This window comes from Nyctibius grandis, chromosome 1 (assembly GCF_013368605.1).
Source record: "Nyctibius grandis isolate bNycGra1 chromosome 1, bNycGra1.pri, whole genome shotgun sequence".
NCBI lineage: Eukaryota > Metazoa > Chordata > Aves > Nyctibiiformes > Nyctibiidae > Nyctibius > Nyctibius grandis.
The window spans coordinates 70,057,687-70,080,615 of record NC_090658.1 but is presented as its reverse complement, the minus strand read 5'-3'; the positions used below and the strand labels follow the sequence as shown (position 1 = coordinate 70,080,615).

At 42.8% G+C, this 22,929-nt stretch overlaps 1 protein-coding gene across 3 annotated transcripts in view; it reads left to right on the top strand.

Moving 5' to 3' along the window:
• RSPO3 (R-spondin 3) overlaps positions 1 to 15,670 on the top strand; it is a 63,287-nt gene extending 47,617 nt beyond the window's left edge. For all 3 annotated transcript variants that reach the window (XM_068407148.1, XM_068407168.1, XM_068407157.1), the window contains exon 5: positions 14,662 to 15,670. In XM_068407148.1, the coding sequence (XP_068263249.1) occupies positions 14,662 to 14,855 (194 nt within the window). In that variant the 3' untranslated portion in view covers positions 14,856 to 15,670. The remainder of the gene's footprint in view (positions 1 to 14,661) is intronic.
• The last annotated feature ends 7,259 nt before the right edge of the window (positions 15,671 to 22,929 follow it).

Genomic DNA, 22,929 nt, shown 5'->3' with positions numbered 1-22,929 from the left:
GCGCAAGCAGGTAATACATACACACTGTGTGCCTCTGCAGATATGGTACTATATACGTATGCACGCACTGTGTAGATGTGCACCATGCCAAGGTTGTGTTCTCTGAATAATACGCATCTCGATGAACAGTCAGGCTGAAAATGGCTGTGGCTATACACCAATCTGTCAGGCCTTCAGGTATCAAAATTTGTTTCAGCCTTGCAGGGTGCTGGGCTGACACTACCTCTGTGCTCCTCGGGAGATGTTCTCCTCTTCTGCTGCCAGCTCCTCTCTTGCCACCTTCCGTCTCCTCCCTGTCCTGTCAGGCCTGAGAGCAGAGGGGAGGTCGCTCAGCTGCCCTGAGGTCCTCTGGAGCATGCTATAAAAAATGTGCTGGACACGCTGCTGGTAAACAGCATCAACCTCGTATTAACAGGAATGGTATCAAAGCTGAGAAAAAGACGTGTGGTCAATTGCTCCCGTAAGGGATGTGAATCAGAAAAAAGCTGACTGCATTCTTCTATTAAAATGTGAACGATGTGAGAGCTGGTCTCCTCAGATCACTAAACCAAATAAGGGATAGAAATCAGCTCTTCTCTTTCTGATCTTCCCTTCTGGTGCCTCCTTGAGCTCGAGAATTGTCTGGGTGGCTATCTTTTAGATGCCTGAGCTCTGTAGGAAAAACAGGAGGGAATACAAACCTCTCATGAACCCCTCTTCCTCCCCCTTCCAAAGTGCCCATCAGGTATTCATTCAGCACCAAATTTTCAGCACCTGCCTAAAATCTTCCCTCTTGAATAAAAATGTTTGGGATTGAGAGGAGCAGCTGCACCTTTAGAAGGTGAAATCTGAGCTATGTCTAGACTGCTAAAGAAAGGCAGGCAAAGGTCTGCTCCTTGGCCACAAGACCAAGGGCCACGTTCTGGCTTGCATCCAAACTAGCTGGGGCTATTCCCTCTGTAGTAGATTTAACTGGGGAAGAGGGATGGCTGTTGCAGGTCAGAGTCCTAAAACAAACTATCAGTTATCCTGTGCAGACACGCAGGGGTCTGCCTGGTCTCTGGCCTTCTTCCCTGGTACAGCTGTACTGTAATTATCCATGGCACCTTCACCTTCAGCAACTTCACACTGCTGAGTTTCAGGGAGAGGAAAATACGAAACTGTGGCTACTCTCCACTCTCAGCGCAGGGCAGAGACCACATGTGAAAGAGCAGAGTATTGTTCTCTTACCCCACATCACTTCCTTGCTCTGCCTGCACATCCTCACGTACCCGTCTTTCTCTCCACATTGGTCTTTCTATCACTTCTCACAGTCGATGCTTCCAAAGTCCTTGCCCTAACTTCTAGTGCTTTAAGGAGCTCTTTCTGAGGGAGGGACATGTTTGTCACAGTTGGAAGAGGAAATCAGCCTCTTCCAGACTGTGTCCCACAGCAAGGTATCTTGGCAACTTCTTTCTCTTGACTTTCCAGAAGACCACAGCAAGCTGTTTTCTCACCTTTGGGCAGTATTACCACAAAGTGAAGGTGAAGGGTAGTGGCTGCTGACAGCAGGGCTCACCTGGCCCTCGCCACCTGGAGATCTAAACCCCTCACTATTTTGGCCTGTGTGTCCTGGAAAGAAGAACAAATGCAAGAGAGAAGTTTTCTAGTTCATCTATCAAATTTAGTCCAAGAATGCAAAACATTTGGGGTATGTGAGCTACAGAGTAAATCAGGCAGTGGATGTTTCAAGTCTAATGGTGACACATGCAGCACTGTTTAATCAGCTAAATCCTGGGCCATGGAACACTTCCATGTATAGCAATGCTGTTATAACACTGCCAGTCGTGGACAGCAATGGCACTCATTCACTATTGTATTGTAGCTGCCCTTCTTTTAAAGGGCCTGATCCAAGACCCACTGAAAACCCACAAAATTCAAAGTACTTTGGATCTAGCCCTAAAGAATGGATTTTCATTATTTCTTTGTAATAAAGTGAAAACAAAGAAGCACTTTTTGGCTGCTGTTTCTCCTCATCTTACTGGATATTTGCTTGTTCTTCTCCACCCAGGCAACTCTGTTTGCTTTTCCCCACCCAGGTTTCTGCATCTCCAGTCTCCTCGTCTCTTCTCAGCTCACTCTCCCTGCCAGCTCTGACACCTGATGTAGCCTTTGGTCTGCTTAGGCTGCCACCTCCCAGCTCTCTTCCAACCTCACAACTTTGAAAAAGAAAACACTCGCTGCCATAACTTTCCTTTATAAAGGTCCAAAGAGATTCAGAGCATTCCCAATGAGATGGTAACATCCAACGTTACTATCAGAGATCGTAAAGATCAGGAGAGGTGTCGTGGGAATCTCCATCATGGAATATTTTTAAGGAGGTTAGACAAACACCCATCAGAGACAGCCTAAGTCCTAAGTATAGTAGTTCAGCTTCATAGCCTAGTAACAGATTAGATAATGTTTTGATAAGCATTTCTAAAATTGCTACAAAATTTCCACAGTTTTTTTCCTTGTCTGTTGCCTTCTGTAAGACTTGCACAGAGATGCAGCGCACTGCACATTTACAGAGCACAAATCCAAGTATCTCTGTCCATTGACATCACTATAAGGCCTCCTGCTGTCTTTACGAAGCTCAGACTTTTATTTGGGCCTGAGTCAAAGAACTGAAACCAAATTTCCTTTAATTTTGTCCAGTTTAGTCATTTGCATTGCTGAGATATCTGTTCATGTTCCTCTTCGCATTCATCAGCTTTGAATCATTGTTATAGGAAGAGTATAGGGCTGTATTTCCTTACAGAAAACTTCAGTGAACTTCTTGTGCTAATTCACCAGAGATATAAGCTAGCACCTCTCTGCCAATGAAGCTATGGATATTTTAAGAGCAGATGAAGATGTGGCCCATGAGGGTAAAACTGCTGTATGCTTAGGCCTGAAAAAAAAATGAGCTAATTTTAAGGACAGATGCAAACAAATAATATTTTCCAGTAACTTTTGTTGAAGCAATTTTGCAGTGGCAAGAAATTAAACAGGAGAAAAAAAGTAAACATTTATCATTTACAGATGTGGTGGCCAGGCAAAATTCAGAAACACCATTTCCTAAATTTTCTATTTTCAGTTACTTGAAATCCAAAATGGTAGCAAAAGAATTAACCAGCAGTCCATGAGTGAAACATATACAGGTGATATTAAGGCTAAATTTAACTATTAACTGTGGGGATTTTTCTATTGCTTTTTGGTTTACAAGGAAAATGACCCAGTAATGAAATTTCTCAATTCTAATCTAATCCTCCCCAATATCCATGGCAAGCAGTAGCCCCCTTATAAAGATTTACAGCTACAGTTATATCGCTCCTTTGTTCTTAAGCATGTATTTACTTCTGCCCATTTGCTTTCCGAAATTCTCTCTCTCATTTGTCATCTGAAGAACTCCGTTTAAAAGGAAAACAGGCTTCAGACATGAAACACAGCTACATTCCTGAAACATGAGACTAACAACCTTTAATTCACGCAACCTTTCATTTACAGTAATGTTTAATGGATGGGCCAGTTTCACTATGGACAACTCCTCTCCCTGTCATTAGCCTGCAGAAAGGTCTAAAACTCTTAAGCATTTAAAAGAACGCTGTTTCAGGCTCTGTATTCCCTCCTTCCCTCCCCCCGCCGCTCCCCATCACCCTTTCTGACTGCCCTTCTAAGTGCATAATCTAAACGCTGTACTCTGCAGATTGCACTTATTGTTGGCTTCGAGCTTCGAAGGACCCTTCTGAACACTTTTTATACAAACCCTAACAAGGTCAGAGTTGGAAAAATCTCAGCTGGTAGACTTGGATCCCACGAGCTAGTGACCATTTATAATTAATATTAATGAATGGCAGACGACAGATGTTTATTTCTTAAGTAGAAATGTGCATTGCTAAACCAGAAGGATTTAGTTTAAATCCAGAGGAACTGACTTGATTTCTTGTATGGATGTGGGTGGTGGGAGGGAATGCCAGTGGGTGATCCAGCCCCTGCTACCTTTAAGCATGAGCAAGGAAATGATACTCTAGAAAGAAGGATCTTGAGCACTCTATTTGATTGAAGCATGATGTTTGGCCTTCAAAACATTAACTGAAGTAAGGAGGACTCTCTGTCCACTTCAGTGGCTCTGATTTGCAGCAGTAGTGGTTTTCATCCATAGATCCCAAAGCACTTACCAAAATTAAGGAACTCTTATCTCCGTTTTACAGTTGTGGAACCCGAGGAAGTCATAAGAAGACTGTATTATAAAGGAAAAAAAAAGGTTTGTCACTGAGATGAAGGAGCACATTCCCAGCCACAGTATATTTCATGTTGCTGGATATTTTTTTCCCCAGTGCTCTTAAATAAAAATAAATCTATGATGGATAAATCTCTTAAGCTTAAATGTGACACAGAGGAAGATGCAATATGGAGATGGAAGAGTCTCTGTGAATCTCTCTGAATACTACAGGCTTAAGGTTAATGGAACCTCTGTTTTCTAACTGAAAGCAACTCACTCTTTCAGAGCACATAAATTAACTTCCTGGACATAGAGACATCTTGGGTAACATTTTCAAAAGTACATGAACAATTTTAAGTAATTTCTTAGAGTTTCTGGTTGAGGTGGGAGTAAGGGTCTATTTGTTCTGGATTCTTTGGACAAAGCATCCTGTTCCTTTTAGTATCTTACTACAGTATGTATGCACCAACTGCTGTTTTCTTGCCCCTGAGATTTCTATGCTTCTGTATGACAGTCTATAAAGTGTTTCTGAGCATGTCATACCAGACCTTTGCAAAATATTATTGATTTTTTGGCTACAGGGTTGGTCTTAGATGTTATAAAAGAGTGCCTAAGGAGCTGCTAGCAAAAGCAGATGGTGATCTGATCTGTAGAAATAGTGAGTGGCTTCTCCTTTTGGCTAATGTAAAAGTTCTTGGAGCAGGCAAGACAGTGATTGGTAACTCAGTATTAAAAAGCAGCATGAACATATTAGTTGACTAGTATACAGTGGCCTGCTTCATCTGGAGGCAGGAGGCAGCTGGAAAGAGAGAATGCTGGTCCCCAGAGTCACAGTTTTCAGAGGCTAGAGAAGGTCTTGACTTGCAATACATCATAGCACAGAAAATATCACTTGCTGAACTTTTGCTTTGGGTTCCCTAGAACCTTTTTGCAGCCCTACAGTTCGGCTCCTACAACCAGCCCTGCTGTATGGGCTGTACACACGCCACAGGCACACCTGGAAGTGTAAAGCTTAGGATTGTTACTAATTTACCAGCACTGCCGTAGCACTCTTAAGACACCAGCCAAGCACCAAGCAGAAAAATAAAACATGCCTACAGTAAGTTCTGCTGAACTGCCATTGTATACTGCTGGTAGGAACTGTGTTAGACAGGACACAGGACAGATCTGGTGGGGCGGCTAAGGGGTTACAGGCTGTCCTTGGTGGTGTCATCTGTGATGACGGGCTGCTTTCTCATCTTGGTGGGGGCTGCATCTCCTCTAACCTTTGGGACATGCGACCTTGTTCGTATCCCACCTAAATGGCGTGGTGGTCAGTTTACAAAGTATAATAAGTGAAGTGGACTCCAGTGATGCACTGTCACATGGCATACTGATTCTTCACATTCCACTTCAAGCTACTCATAAAGCCTGCTGCTCACTTCAGTGTGCAAAGCTTGTGTTACTACAAACAGCTCTAAACACGCAGTTCATTCCCAGAGGGATTTAAAAAGAATAAACTTATCACATTCTTGGAAAAAAAAAAAAAGATGACAAGACAGCCTGGATAAAATTTACATGGACAATTTCTATCTGTGATTCATTTTAAATTGAAGACTTACGGGCAATGTTAAGATACTTGAACTCCAGCTTTTTTCATGCATGTCCTCCATGACCCCTAATTAGAAATCTTTTTTTTAATATTTCATAGGGCTTAATCTTCCAAAGGAATGGAAAATACCAGATTATCAAAGTCATCACATTTCCCAGAAACTTGCTGATTTCAATGAAGCTCTAGTGGAAAGCAGGGAGGTTTTGAAACAACTTTGCCTTTTTGTTAGGTTTCTGCCTAGCATCCTGCCAGCTTGTCCATTGGGTTGGCCTTTGACAACCCACCTGGCAGGCTGACAAGGACTCAAGAGCCTGGAAACCTGAGATCCCTTTGACAGCATCTTGATCACCTGAGCTCCCCGAGCTTCCTAGGGCTAAGCTCTGAATCACTTTGGCATAAACATTTCCTGAACCTTTTTCAGAGGCAGCCAAGAGTCTTGGTGAACCCAATCCCCTTCTCCACAAGCTGCTCTCTACCTGAAGAAGTGCCAGGTATCCTCTCAGTAGGTGAGAAAAACTCTTTAGAAACATATGGAGATGGCCAAATTGAAATGTCATGTCACCCTTTTTGAAAGGGGACCTTTGGAGTCCCTGATCTGTATGAAATTTAGAAACCTGACCTGTCATTTTAATCAGCATGAAAATGTATTTGGAAATATTGGCACTACCTAGAGAGGGGAGGATCAATGCTTTGGCCAGCTGAAACAGTACACACACATTGGAGACACGAAACAGAAAGAAACAGTCATTTTTCAACACCTTGTTTTGAAAAGTATCCTTGAAAACAAATTCTCCCTTCATTTACCCCAGAGACCGACCTTAGTGACCTCCACATGTTTGAGCAAGTAGAACAGAGGGCAGAATTGGGCCTCCAGCGAATTTAAGTAATAGCACCTTGGCTCTGGGATGGTGGTTTTGCTGAGTGGATCCGTCAGGGGCTGCCATCCCCCTGCGCGTTAGCTACTGCCGACCAGCTGATCCATCCGTCAGGCTGGCCTGGGTTACCCGTGGGACACGCAGGGGCTCCTGTCTACCTGTCAGCACAGGTGTCACCCCAGGCGGGAACGCAAACAAACCGTGCTTAGAGTGGAGGGGACAAGTGAACCGTGCAGAGCGGGGCCAGGGGTGCATCCTGTTGACTCCTCATCTTCCTTTACCTTCCTGGCACATCAGGAAACTTAAGGAGATGTAAGGAGGGGGCTCCAGTGGGAGCGGATAGCTGCACCTATACCAGCAAATGAAATGGTGGAAGATGCCCGGGTTCCCTGGCCGTGGCTTCTAGTACCAGAGCAGGAACTGCTGGCCTGGCCCAAGTCTTAGTGTTGGCACTTGCAAATCCCCTCCAGGATCCGTACTCAATCATAGGTATTAGCCCAGCTCCAAGACATGGCTGCTTAGGGAAAATAGCATTCTTATGGACGCATCCGAACCTTGGGGTCGTATCAGTATCTTCTGAATTGGCAGGATACATTAATGCAATCAGTTTAAGTAAAGTTGAGGAAAACGTCTTTTCTCATTTATCCCTCCCTTCAGAGCACTCCGAGTACAAATTTGAGTACTAGAGAAACAAGTTTCTTTGGTGTTTTCTCCTTTTTACTATTGTACTAGAAAGAGTTCAAATGCCTGCCGAGGCACTAGCATCTGTCTCTTATCATGTACAACTTTTCTTGATTATTTCTAGAGAGGCAGACTAAACATGCGGCTCTGACATAATGCAGCATCACATTTTTATTTCTGGTTTGCTCAAAAGTCTGCACCAGCTGAACTAAGTCTCTAAAAAGGACTATATTTATGACCTCAATCTGGGCTAATGGGAAGGCTTGCATTATTGGTGCCCAAAAGGAAAACAAGGTGTTATAAATTTCTGCCAATCTCATGGTGCTCTAACAACAAGGTAAGGGGTTTTGGTACCAATCACTACTATCGCCAATCTTTGCATTGGCCTCTGATTCCATTAGTCTTAGAAAAGGCTTATAAGACAGATTTGGACACTCATCTACCTTTTTGCCACTTTTAGGAGAGCTGAAAAAATCAAATCCCTTTCAGAAGCCAGCGTTAAAAATCTCAAAGCAAGCTTGGTGAGAAAAAGCCACTTTCCTAAGTATCAGCATGGTGTTTGACACTTCCCGTCCTAAGCAACGCGGAGTGGTTTTCTGCTCTGCTAAATAGCCATTACTCTCCTGTCTTTGGAAGCTGTGTTCAGAGTTTATAAGCTGCGGGTTCTTATAAGACGAAAACTTTTATGTAATTATAAAATTGCTGTTGTTAGCACAACATTAGTCCTGATTAAAACAAGGCTGCTAACAAATTCCCTTAGTCCCAACAGACAAGTGCAAAGGAAATAAATCCCCTCAGGCTCTGGTTTGAAGAGACAGCAGTAAATGTCTCCACAAACAGCAAACAGAACTCATTATAGAAATCCTCCTCCTCTGTCTGCTTCTTTGACTGGAGGATATTCTTGTATTTTCAGGCGCTGGCAATGTCTTTTCTATGGCACAGGAAAGGCAGATCCAACCCATTTCTCTTGCAAAGGGGTCATCACAAGACAGTTAAGCCAGGGACTTTCCAAAAGCCTTGCTTATGAGCTCATGAGTGTAGCAGTGTCATTTCCCAAGCAGCCCACAGAAGAATGATCCCTTCCTACTTCCCATACACCTAATGGGATACAACTTGCTCTTCATCTGCTGCAGCAGCGAAGCCTGACATCTCCTGTCTTGGCACAGTTGATCTGCTCAGCCTCTTCTCTCTCCTCTCTGCCTGCTTTATGCAAACGGCTGTTGCACAGGCCTGATCTATTCCTCCATTTAGACACAACATTCTCGTTCCCCCTAATGTGCCTGCCTCAGTGTTGTCCTCTTCTTGCAAGGACAGGCTAGCACACACAACATAAATAAGAACACTTTTCAGGTGAACACCATCTAGTAGTCCAGATTCTATTTTCAGAGGCAAATGAAGCTCAAGGATCCTAAATCTCATGGATAGACTTCTGTAGGTCTCAGGCTCCAACACCACCTAGAGTCTACATCTAGAGAGGTACTTCCGGTTTCAAGAGGCGATAGGGCACGTAAGTACAAGTTAGTCACTATGTGCCCTAATTCAGTTGCTCAACTGTAAGTGTCGATAACATTTGAGGTATCCTGGCTTATCTAAGATTGCCACATAGGACTATGGATATGACACATGCCTTAAGACCTCTATCCATCTGGACTGGTATGTGAAAGACAGGTAGGTGGTCCTCATGCATCTCAACAGCAGGAGAACCTATGTTTGGCCAAATTAATTGCTCCTTGAATGCCTTTGGACCTTAGCTCCTTTAAAATTTTTTACCCATATTCACTTCAGCAGTTGGTGCATCTTCAAAAGTAAGTAAGGCCAGGTAATTCTACACCTAGGTAATTCTGAGGTTGTTGACCCTTGTCACTCTGGGCACCCGAAAATCTAATGATTATAAAATAGGGCCACTAAAACTAGGAAAAAAAATGATTGCTGCTAAGAAAGTTATGCTGTTTAAACTTCAAAAAGACATATCAGATGAATCAGCCACTAGTAGCTTGTGAATGAAAGGAGAATGTCCTTTGCATCACTGGAGTCTTGTTATCTTGGCAAATAGTGCGAGTACATGCTGCAGCCTGTGTTCCAGAAAGAAATGTGTCACTTCTCTTGAAAATGAGAGTGATCATTTGCATAATATGACATGACTGTATTGTAGATGCAGCTGTAGTAAGTGGTTTTAGTGCCTGGGGAATGCTCCTCTTACTGGTATCTTCGCTCAGCACACATCATGCTGTTGTTGTCCAGGTCACGTCATGCTGAAAGGGTAACAGACTTTTAGTCTAAGGACTAAAAAAAGTCTCTGGGAAGGGTGTGGATAAGTGGGCAGGAGGGTGACACAGAGTGGTGGCACTTAGCCCCTAAGTTTTGTCCCCGTACCTCGTGGGGTAGAGAGGTATGGGGGCACTGGTACCAGAGCACCGGTGTTGACAGTGCTCCAGTAGCTGGGAAAGTGCTGAGAGGTCAGCTGAGGCTGTGAGGGGTGTGAAAGAACACTGTGGCACGTTACAGCTGTGGCTTGTGGTCTTTTATTATAGCTCTTCAGCTTATTACAGTGTAGTAGGGAGGATTTTGTGGTCCGTGGTGACATGCACAGTAGAAGTGCCAGGACCTTTCCAGATAGGGGCTGATTACGTCGGTGCCTGAAAACCCGCCAGGCGCAGTTCAGTGACTCCTCTTGTCCCTTCTGCTCTCCCAGAGTAAATTTCTTTGTGGGAGTGATCTCTCCAAAGGAAATACGATCATCCCAAATGCCTGACGCCAGATTCTCATCCCTCTGGGGTTTCCATGAGACCTACCCTGTGACACCCCCTCCACCAAAGCGAAGCAGTTTGCACAATCAGATTTTATGCCTTCCTATGGTGGTTTGGGGTTTCAGTGCCCACAGAAGGGAGAAGTGAACAAATATGCTACTTTGAGCTCCCTGTAGTAATTACGGCTGAATATAATAGGGTGGGACTAAGTGACAATACCTAAAGTAGATGAAATCTGGAACCTGTGGTAGTTAATCCACGTCAGCCGTGATCTTTTCAGTAAGTAACTCTCTCTCACATGGCACTCTTAAGTATCAAGTTCTCCCAAGTTGTCACCAACCCTTCCTCCCTTTACTCCATAAAATACGGCTACAGGTCTAGTGGAAACACCACATCTGACGTGATAATGCAAAGACTTCTCTGAAATACTCTGGCTTGCATACTTAAAGATGTATTCAGACATGGATTGCATAAATACAGATGCGGAGATTTCTTTGACCAGGGTCTATAAATTAGACTAACAAGAACTCAGCACCTTTAAGCTGATTTGACATGTGATTATATTGTTCTCCGATTTAATTTTGTGTCTGCATTTAATTTGAACTACTGCGCTTCTCAAAATTATAGCATATCTGTAGATTTTCTTCAATATACAAAGTTGCTATTATTAGAAGTAGTAAAGTATCCCCTATCCACAAGAACAGTCGCTGGACAGTGCCTACAGACTAATTCTTTCAGTACAGCTGCCTGTACAAAGTTTCAGTTCTGGAATAAAAGCTACTTTAATGTACTTTTAATACTTCACAGAACTATTAGAATCTCACGGATCCACATCTTCAGGAGCAAAACGCTCTCTTGAAAAATGTTTGACTGTCTCCTATTTTAAAAGACTTGCCCTCTTTTTTATTTTTTTTTCTTTTCTTTTTTTGAATTTTGAAAGGTTTTATTGAATCCATAGGAAGACATAAACGTTAGTAGCGTTAGTCACCACTGCAAGAGAATCACAAGTCACCACTACGAGACAGAGCAGGGGGCAAAGGGCGGAGGAAGAGCGTTGGGCCGTTGTAACTCCCGAAGGAGTAACTCGCGGGCAGGGAGAAGGGAACCTCTACGCGTTGCCGAGCACTTCGCTTCACCCCCGGCTTGCAGGAGCCGGCCCCGGGGGTGCGGGCCGGCCGCGTCCCCCCGCCACCCCGGCCCGGGCTCCCCCCGCCCCGCGCACCCAGGGGCCGGGCGCGGCGCTGCAGCGCCCCCGCGCGGCCGGCACCGCCACCGCGCCCGCTCCCACCCGGGCACCGCCACCGAAGTGCAGCACGGGCACGTGAAAAGGCACTGAGAGAGAGACACACATATATATATGTGCATAAAATATTACATGTTCAAACACAGGAGGATTTTCTACCAACAACATTCTTCACAAGGGAAATTTAAATTTCGGGAGAGTATTTCCTTCTATTACTGCATAGTTTACTTCTTTGATGAGCTTCTGTTTCAACACTGTCCTTGCCTTTTCTTCTTCAAATGCAAAGTGATTCAGAGATGAACTTGTACACATTACTGCCCATGTCGGTTTTGCACTTTTCATTTCACAGATAGCCAAATGCCCAGATTTCCAATGAATTTCCACAACTTCTGGCATCCAGCTCCATGTGCTGTTACGAAGTGGGCTTCAGCAAGTAGCAGGAAGAAGAAAAAATATTCAGGAACAAATCTCTAGGAAGAAGAGAGCAGGGATATGAACAGAGGGAGAGATGCATGCAAGAATTTGGCTCCAGCTACTCCCTGATGCTAGCAGATAACTGCTGGTAGAATCTTCCCTTGGGTCTAAACTGAACCAAAGACTGACTGGAAGTAACATTATATTGTCATGTAAAAACTCTCACTAAAATAGTGGTGAAAGGAGCTAAACAACCAGCCTGGACAAACCTGACCCTTCTGTGCTTTACAGCATTACCAGAGCAGCACAGATCTAGAGGGCAGATCCTTTCACAAATGGCAACAGCACAGAGATGACAGCATTAAACCATGTATAAAATCGCACAGAGGACTCCAAACTAGTTATCCTCTGAGTAGAAGAGAATTAGGACTTTTTAAGTACTTTCCAGGGATCAGTTTTTCTTGTCCCTTATAATTACACCAGTCTGATTAAAACAGAAACAATAAAGCCATGCCTAGATAACTGTCTAGCTAGACAGAGATAATATATTCTTAGTATATTCACACACATACATATAAATGCATACATCTTGATCCATGACGGAAAGGGAAACCATTAAATGTCATTCCAACATACTTAAAGAATTGTAGCGAGGAAGTCACAGCTGAAGGATTTTGGCTAATCACCAAGTGAACAATGTCAAACACTGAATGTCTGGACAGTTTCCATTCAAATAACATTTCATCTTGGGCCAACTGTATTTACAAACCAGTGGAAAGAAATTCCATACTGTCTTTCATCCATTAGTAAGAGACAGCATTACAGCTGGGTAAGATGCAGGCTCCCTTCTGCATGGAGCTCTCCCAGCTCTCCCAGTAGTGGCAGCTCTCGCTGAGCCTTGCATGCCTATTCTGCAGGTCTCCCCTGCTCAACTGTGTGCATCTTAGATGGCATTGCCAAATTCAGAGAGGGACTCTGCAGGTATGTGGGCATATATTGGGCTAATCTCTGACTGGTTACCTAAAATTTGAGGTGCTGTTTTACATTTAAGGCTTTACTGCACATTTCAGAAACAACAGATGAGAAATGAAGGTGTTTGTCCCTACTTGACTTAACATGTGTATCTTGCTCTCCGATCTCCGGTAGCAATGGTAAGATATGCAGAAGTTGTAAAATAAGCCCATAGAGCTGCACAACAAGAAGAGGATACAGCATATCCTCACATCTTAGTCTTACTCCTTGCTTTCTGCCTTCTCTTCACCTGCTCTGAATCTCTCTCCCTTTATCTGACTTACTTCTCCTTGGATGGTCATCTGTTCTCAGAACAAAGCTACTGCCCCTGCACCTACTCCCCCACTATGACCTACTCCCCCGGAGCCCATCAAGGCACCAAAACTCCCAGCTCTGGTTTTGAGTCTGGAATGGGCACAATTCCCTGCAAGAGCTATTGCCAGGTTGTGTAACAACTCCCCCAACATTGGTGTAGGAAAGCCTGGTTTATCTCTGCTGTTATTTAAAAGCAAAAAGTATTTTTGCTGTGACAAAGAGGGATAGATTATTTTTGGTAGTATCGTTACCAGGATATCATAAAACAGAGTTTGACCAGATGCTTTTCAATATTTGTCCAGAAATTTCTCCATGAAAGGAGGCATACAGGTCAGTATGACATTGTATCATGAAAGTTTTGAGCGAGGTTGCTTTTGAAGACATCATTGGGATTCATCTAACCACAGCTCAAGTTCAGCTGCATAGCTCAGTAGATGAACCAGTTCCACACAGAAAAAAACACTAATCTGTTTTAGGCTTCTGTGTATATATGAGTTCAAGTCAATGTCACACCTACATTGGTTTGTAAAGCAAATAGAAGGAATAGCACCATAGAATCACAGAATGGTTTGGGTTGGAAGGGACCTGTGAAGATCATCTAGTCCAACCCGCCTGCCATGGCCAGGAACATCTTTTACTAGACCAGGTTGCTCAAAGCCCCATCCAGCCTGACCTTGAACACTTCCAATGATGAGGCATTCACAGCTTCTCTGGGCAACCTGTTCCAGTGTCTAACCACACTCAGCGTAAATAATTTCTTCCTTATGTCCAAGCATAAATGAACTATTCAATATCATTTCCACAGCCAAAACACAAAGTTTTAATGTTCCTAAGGGGACGGGAAGCTTTATTGGAGAGGTCTGTAGCAGTAACAAAATCCCCAACATCTTACCTTTATAAGTTTTTAAAGCAGTAAAGTACTTGAATGCCTAATTTTGTAATGATGGTCTAAAGCTTGACTTGAGACCTGGGACACCACTTTTTAGTCTGAAGATGGTCACATACCTTGTGTGGGAGCTGACACTTTGTCGTGGGATTCATGTTGCAATACCAATAATGCCCTGGGATGTGGGTGTGGTGGGCATTAAGGGAGGGGAGAGGGATTTTTAAGCCATAGATGCTGAGCGTTGGCAGCGAAGGGGAGTAACATGATGGCTAATTTCCTCTCACCTTATGCTCTGGGTCCCAGCCCAAGATAAATTTTGACCAGTCAATGCTACCTGGCTTCAGCCATAGATGTCCTCAAACAAGTCGTGTTTTGGTGGAGTACATGGAGCTGTGCCCCTGGCTGTAGGAGACAGGCTATGAGTGTGTGAGATATTTATACCAGCTCTAAAGCACCAGGACTCCCCAGGGAGTTCTCAGCTCTCTGCTCAGAGTCAGACTGACGGGAGGTGCTAGTCCAGTGGCTGAATTTAGTAGTCTGATGAAGAGTTGGACATTTTTAAACACTAGTGCTAGTGTCCAGCTTCTAACAAGAGGTGCTAATCCAGGGCTGGTCTTACAGGCTATGGCAAAGCGAGGGAGTCAGAAATTGCAACAGACTGAGCAAATCTTCTAATGTGCCATCATTCTTATTTCAGGGAAAAAAAATAGGGAGGAGAAAAGAAAAAAGTCCAACAAAGACGAAAGCAAGGAGACAAGACAGGAAAGTAAAGGGCGAGCAGCCCGAAGGCAAAACCGAGAACAGAGGGAAAACAACAACAAAACGCAGCCGAAGAAAAGAAAAGCCCCAAATAAAGAACAGAACCTGGCACCCATCGACACTGCACATTAACAGCCCTCCATGATTGTTTAAGTCTTATGATGCTGCTATCTCTACCAGATCACCCTGAGAGGTGCTCCAACCATTCAGGCCGCAAATGGACAATGCTCCAGTTATTATTAAACTTTAAACAACATTCCAAATATTTCCTATATTCTCCAAGCAACCATAGTTTATTAAAGAGATTGACATGAGCCAAGGAAAAAAAAATCTAAAAATGGGATACTTTAAAACTGTTATATTATATGCTTCCATGCATTTGTAAAAGGCAATTAAGAAATTTTGTATATATTAATAATAGGGTATAAAATATAGCAATATAATAATGAACGACATTCAGATGAACAATGTTCTTTTTCTCTGTAAAATATTTTTCAAGTTATTGTTTAAGTATGAGGCAAGAGATATGTCTAAATCAAAGACGCAAATCATATCCCTTCATATATTGTACATAAATATTAAGAGAAGGAGGAAAATGTTTCTGAAGAGCCAGTAGGAACCCAAGGTTTTATAACCTTTGGTGGAGCAGGATGGGATTGACCTTTGGTTCCCTGGTCCGTGCTCCGGACATGGGTGAGAAACACCCCGGGAAAGCCAGAAGGGCTTCACAAGCTGAAGGAAAAGAAGAAGAAGCATCTGCAGCTTTGAAGACTGAATCCCTGAAGCAGAAGGCGACGGAGCCGAGCATGAACAGTGCTCTTATATGTGGGACAACACAATGTTTTCTGGTCTAAACAGTGGTACCATGTGTGCTGTTTTATGCTTTTTATACCTATGTGTAACTTAAGTCTACGTTTCAAATCTGGTGAATGACAAATCGTATTTGTAGGAGACAATGTTGAGTTAATAAAAACCAGAAAAATAAATGATGTTAGTATGTGTTTTTCACAGTGATGGCATCGCCTTTTCTACTGGGGGAGGGAATCATTTCACAGCTTCACAGGCAGAAAAGGACACACCTTATATCCAGAATGTGCATCTAGTGCAAAGATATCCACAACGATAAATCTATTGATGGATAGAATTTACAAACTTTTCTCCAATTTTACTTAAATTCTTGTTCTAGTTCTCTCTGACACAGCAGAAGTGAAAATCTCCACTGCTCAGAGGACAAACCAAACCCCTTGGTACCATCCTGACTACATTAGTGTCTAGAGTGACCCACGAGTGAAGCACAGGCTATGCTATACACTGCCTCTCTGCTCAGAAATGGATTTACCCTTTACAGAAATATGTTGAGGAACCAACATGCTTCATAGCATGTGTTTTGCTGCCATGCTTTCCCCAAGGGCAGCTGTCATAGGGGTAACAGCCTGCCCAGTGTGGTGCGTGGACTCAGAAACATGGCAGGCAAGCCTTCCCAGCCAGTTCCTCTCCCTATTCACTATTTCTGTTTCTCACAGTGAGTTTGACCTTAAAATAGACTCTGCCCAACACTGAAGCCTGTCACTCAGGCCAAGAAGGCCTGAGCAACAGGGTTCAGTGACTTTTGGAGGAATATCTTAATCATCCAGACAGCGATGCAGGACAGTTTCCTACATTTTGCTTTGTAAGAGCTTTGTCCCTTAATGATACGTGTACAGATGCAGTAGTCTAATAACGTGGGTGTTTAAGGCTCCCACAGCTTGTCTCCAACTTTCATGAGAATTAGTCAAAGCTTTCTGTAGATATGCATATATTGTATTTTTGCTGGTGAGAAGACCTAAATGCTAAAGGCTGAATTTTACAGAGATGAGCACCATACGCATGTAACACTCATCACATACAATGAAGCCTGAATGCATGATAGAGAAAAGCAGGGTGTGCTGAATGCCTGTGAGAGGCACCTAAAGCAGGAAACTGGAGTGGAGGTGGCTATCTGTGGGGTCCCAGCTCCATCACATAACTTCTCTACACCCTCCTCCAGAGCAAGCTGGTCTCAGTCTCCCACTATCGATCCTGGCAGCAGCAGTGATCTTCCTCCACCACCATCTTCCCACCTTCTTGGCAGCAGCAACTGAGAAGCTGCTCTCAGAGAAGTGGAGGGTGCAGGACCTGTGCTCAGCACTGAGGCTCTGGGTGATGCTGAACAGAGGCAGAGAGCAGAAAGGAGAAATTCTGCTGCTGCCAGATTCAGAGGTTGGCCCCAGAAGATGAAGTGCAAGCAGCAGTTCTGGGCTGAGAGGGGTTGGCATCATAACAGAAAGCAGCACTCGGTGCTTCAAACCCTCTCCTGCAGCTGCAGTCACCCATCTCCCTGGGGTGCTGCTGGGCAGACAGGGATGTTCAGCTGCTCAGGAAGAATATACTGCTTAATTTACTTCCTCCAGGGAGAGGTTGTTGGCCAGATGAAGTATCCCTAGTTGGATTCAGCAAACTAGGCCACCAGCTGGACCACACGGATAACTGAACCCAGGGGAGCTTTGTCAGCAACTCTTAAAACTAACCAGTAGGGTTGTGTATTTTCTGTGCCTTAATTAAATATAGGAGTTAAATGGCAAGGGGTTTTCAGATGGAAGAATGGCTCTTGATAAAAGCACAAGCAAAAACTACAAAAATGAACAAGAGTGTTCAGAGAGGAATTAAAAAGAGAAAGAAGCAAAACAAGGAGCTAAACCCAGAATGTCCCCGATCTCGGTTATTCTCTACTGCAACACTTGGAGGAGTCAAAGGAATGCCATTTATCTGGCAAAGACAGACAGAAGACTGGAAAAGCAGTATCAAGTAGTTTAAGAGCTACAGATTGAAGGAAAAAGGGATGAAAGGAAAAGAAGAGAATTTAGGATACAAATGTGAGCTTTGTTACACACTGCCACATAAACCTTTATTACAAAGTCCAGTGTGCCTCTCCCTGCTTACACAAGTGGCATTGACAAGAGAGATGGTTTGTCTTACCAAGAGCAGGACTTGGAATACTATCACCTTTCAGCAAGGCATAAAAATGTAAAAGGAATTTGGCTCATGGCAGTAATAATTCATAGCAATAGTACCTGAAAAATCATGATACAACTTTTCCTGGAAATGACCAAGGAAGATGCCGTCATGTTGTTCCCTCCCACACAGGATAATGTTTGATAATATTTTCTGTAGCCATGGTGAAGCACTAAAAAGTACATCCAACTCATCTGGGCAACTAAAATTTTCTCCAGTCCTGGCACAGAACGTAGGCTACTCTGATGGTAGGTGAACTACTCCATTGGGACTCCCAAGAAACTGAAGAAGAATATGGACCTTCATAGGTCAAATGTATATTGCAATGACACTTTCTGCCCACCCGGTAATAAATATGTAAAATTGGGAATCAATGCTCTTACATGCTAACTGAGTAAGAGCTAATGGGGACTCATATGACCTTAATGGAGAAGATCTGATTCAGTACTGCAAGTAGCTGTGACTATATTTGTGTGAAACCTCTTTCCTGACAATTCCTTCCCAGTTACAAAATACCTCAAACCCATAAAAGTCAATTTTAAGTAATTTCCAGAGGATTATGAACAGAGTAGGATTATGAACAACTTTTCTTAAAATGGGAGCTAAATTGAATGGGTGTTAAGTGTTAGCCAAATTCATAGTGTGTTAATTATTAAAGAACAGGTCTGGAATAAAATACTGAATATCATTTATGGTCAGTAGATAAACACAAATGAGGTGCTATTTCTGACAGTTAAGCTTCTCACGGAATTATAATCAGTAACAAAGAGTCAGAAAAATGCAAAAAAGCAACTGTTATGGCTGTAGCTTGTTCTCTCACCTGGTTCCACATTAGTGAAGACCTGAATAAGGGAATCCAGTGTTAAGGTATCATAAACAGTTTAAGCCCTGAATTGCTGAACCCTTCACTGAAATTGTCCCAGCAGCTTTATTCTGAGCCACCAGAGCAGAGTTGTCAGGCTGATCAATGCACTAAACAAATGACAGATTTTGCTGTACCCTGTAGCAAAGTGGCAGCAGAAGGACCCATCAGCAGAATAAGATCATCACCGTCACCAGTCATCCCCCACAATGAAGGTCTTGTGTCATACACTCTACCAACTGCCTCTGGATACTTGTGGTTGATATGCTGATGGGAAAGCAGCACATGAATACTGTTATTAATTCAGAAATACTCCTCTATAGCCCTCATGAGTCACTGTCATTTATTTTTTGTTTCTGTGGTTTTAGGCTCTGAAACTTGTTGAAGGCTTAACTTTATGATGCAGCATGAACGTACCATGACTCTTGCACTTAATTGCTATGCATCGTCATTTTCAGAGACAGCACTGGGTTTCGTTCACATGGTTCACATGAAGTTGCAAGAATTCAAACAAAAAATCTGCACAGCATGACATAACAGCTGATCATGGGGGCCACTCTTCACAGTGACATTCTACAAGCGGCAGTTGAAGCTGCAGTTTCAGGCTTTCCAAAGTCCAACAGGGAGGGCTTGGGCGGTACTGTCAAATTTTCAGGCTCAGATCTGCTACTTCATTACCATTACTCAGCACCAAACTCACACAGTAAAGACCTTGCACTCATGCAGGAAGCGTACTCTGCAGTTACACATACTCAAATAATTCTCCCATATGGCCTCTTGTTAATGGGGGATTAGATTTTTCCTACTATTTTGTAATAAATTGGCATAATTTAAAGAGAAGTTAAGTCAGCGCATTTGTTCACCATTACAACAACCTGTCTGTCCCTTACATTTTCCTCTCCTAACTTAGCTGTGATATTCCTAGTAGACTTAGGCCTGCTCTTTCAGATCCAGAACGCTAATTGCATTTGCCTTTGAGAAACCTTTGATTGGTTTGGCACAGAAATTTCTAGTTTTTCATGGATAGATTAAATTTTTGTTGATACTGTTCTCTAGAGCATTTCAGAGTACTCATAATGTCCATATCAATCCCTCATACACAAGACAGTCATTCAAAAAAATCAACCCTCTGCACTCCTGCAGAAGGCTGGTTGGAAGCGCATCTTGCATGAGGAACATTTGTTAAACATCTTTTCAGATATAAAGCTGTCTGAGAACGATCACGCATATGTCAGCCAGAAAACGGACCTTTAAGGACCTTTGAAATTGGCCATCTGCTGCTTTTTTTTAGAATTTACTAAGTATTTCCTAGGACTAGTCTTAAGACATCTTGTGGCTCTCTTTCCATCTCAACCTTATGTCATCCAACCTGGGCTGTTCTCGGAAAGGTTAATAATAGGTACAGTACTCTCCACTTTCCTTTCTCAGTGCACACACACTTCTGCACTTACACTGTGCATACATCTAAATTACTCTGTCCTGCTTAGCTCATATAGACACTGTAGATGGATTTGGGTTTGGATCATTAACTATTGTCCTTTCTGACTGGCTTTTCTTCAGTTAAGTACACATATCTTCTGAATTTCCTGTCTCCAGCTGAACTTTTGAAGCTCTGGTCACTGTGGTCACACATAGAAGGAAAGAGTGGTCTCACATTCACCTCTATTCTTGCGTCTTCCTCCTGTCCTCTCCATTTTCTGCCTAAGTGTCCTTTGTTCCCCCTTTCCTCTGCACTACTACCATTCCTCTCCTCCTTCTGATCCACCTTGGGTATCCTCACTGACAAATCTAACTGCTACTTGAGTGGCAAACTGAGTGCATTTGACTTCTGAGTCTCCTCTTTTTCCTTCTATTCACACCTCTCCCTTACTTATCTTACTTCAGTTGCTTCTTCTTATGAAGGCTATGAAGTGAAACCAAACTGCCTTACAGACTCCCTTGTAACCACAGAGCCTCATCCTGGGGAAAGGAGGGTAGGGTAAGCAGCCTCTCTTGGATAAAACTACCAGCACAACTTTTTCTGTCATCAGTACTGTGGAAGCAGAAGAAATTCTGCAGGTACCACAAAAATAGAACACAATATAACAGGGACAGGAGGGAACAGAGTTGTCATCTGGTCCGTCACCATTAAAAGCCTGATGTGAACAAAACTGAACTAGCAACAGCAATCGCTTTTTCTTGTATAAAGGGAATAAAGCATTAGGATAAATGACTCCAGAATGAAACCAATAGGTTTGAATTTATTTGAATTGATGTGCCTATAGGAGGAAACCAGAGATGAGACAAATTAATGCAGAGATGGGAACTGAGGGATGTCTGGCTGCAGGTAAGCAAGAAGCTGAAAAACATACTGTCACTATTATTTAATCTATACATGAAATAATCTCTACTCATTCAGTCTGCTCCAGTGCACCTATGGCTAAACAGGTTGATAAAGTTCTACAGATGTTAGTACAGCCATTATCCAGCGGGAGCCAGTACAGCAACCAGTCTTGCACTAGTGAAACAGGTATTTTTCCACAGCATGAGATTAAGGAACGGCTTTTGTGATTTTGGTGGGTTTTTTTTTATTGTGACTGAAAAACAGGAGGGCAGTTCCCCTTTCTACTTTGTGCTATAGCGCAAAATACCTGGTTTCACAAGTGGTTTGATCCTTACTACATTATCAATGCACTATATAAATATACATAGTCTATAAAATAGCCTTCTACAAAAAAGGAAAATGTGGATAAAACGTCTTAGGCAAATCAACATAACTGCTCAAGGGTATGTTCCTTCTTCATAAGAAATGACACATCGTTTTATTCTGCTGTCAGAGTTAAACAATGGTACAAACTTTGAAAAACATCTTACAGCAAAAGCATACTTCAAAATTATAAAGAAATTTATTTTTCACTGTAACGCTTTGTTCATAAAAGAAACCTCCAGTGAGTAAATGATAATGAAATCTGTCATACAGCTACTCTAATAATTATGTTCTCTGGAAACAGGATTTACAGTTTCAGATAGCAGGAGGGGACTAAAAACGGGTAAATTATCTCCACATGACACTGACAGATTATCAGGGTACCCCTGCTAGTTATTGGAAAAGTAAAGTCCAAAATAATAAATAAACCCAATGTCACCATTCTACCACCCCTTGGTCCCCAGTGTTAATCCTCAACTAGCTGATAGGAAAGCATCTGGTTTTGCAAGCAAGAGATTGAATAGCTGTGCAAGGAGCTGTCGCTCCGTTTTTAAACCAGGAGATTTCTTTAACAGTGGCCAAAGTGCACAATGCTGTCACTTTTGGGGATGATGCCTCTATGTCAGATGCTTATGTCTTGCTGCCGTGCTATTCACTAACAGTATCTGAGACACTACTGCTCCTCCAGTGTCTCAATTCCATTGAAGAGTGACTGACTATTCCCACAGTGTGATGAGCTGCTATTTTTTCCAGATCCTAGCTACTTTCTGAAACACACCAGCCCCTACCTTCTGTTCAGTGGGTGGGCCATATGTAGGATAAACAATGCAGTTTTGCTGAGAACAGGATCACGTGATTTGGAAGCCCCGTGTGTGTGTATGTACATTGGGGTCAGGGATGGAAGGACTGGTGGAGACTGGATTTTGGATCAAACTCCTCTAAAAAAGGGAACACATTAGATGAGACACCATTATAGTTTTAAACACCTTGAAAGCCTGGGAGGAAGCATTCACATATCTTAGTCTCTTGTAGTCATCTCTCAAATTAATCCCAAGGGCACAGCCTGACCTCTTGGGCTGCAGGCTTGGCCCATTTCTACATGTTTGCAATATACCATGTTATTTCTGTATCATTCTCCTCGCCATGGATGCTCAGCTCAACTCCTAATGGGATCTGTAATAACTGAACAGTCTTCCTGAATGTTAATGAAGTTGTTTACATTATTAGTAATGAATAGTAAGGGCTGAGCCACTCACTATTTTCCACCTGACAAATCCTCTTTGAAAAATCTTTTGGTGATAGCTCTCCAGTTCATCTTTAGTACTAGTACATATTCTATTCTTTATGAGTCCTTTTACCTTACCAGCATTATCTGAGCTCCAGTAGCACATCAAATGATGTAATTAGCACCTCTCATCTATGGTTTCTTTTCACATCCTTTTTCCTATGACCTTACATTTGCTGTGCTTAATGCATTACTGAAGTCTAGACATATTGTGCTTGCTGTTTAGAGGGAAGGAGACAAGAGAACCACATACCCTCATGGTAGTGGAAATCTTGCTTGAGAGATCAATTTCTTGTTTTGTTTTGCTTTTTTATACAAGGGAGAAATGTCAACATAAGACAAT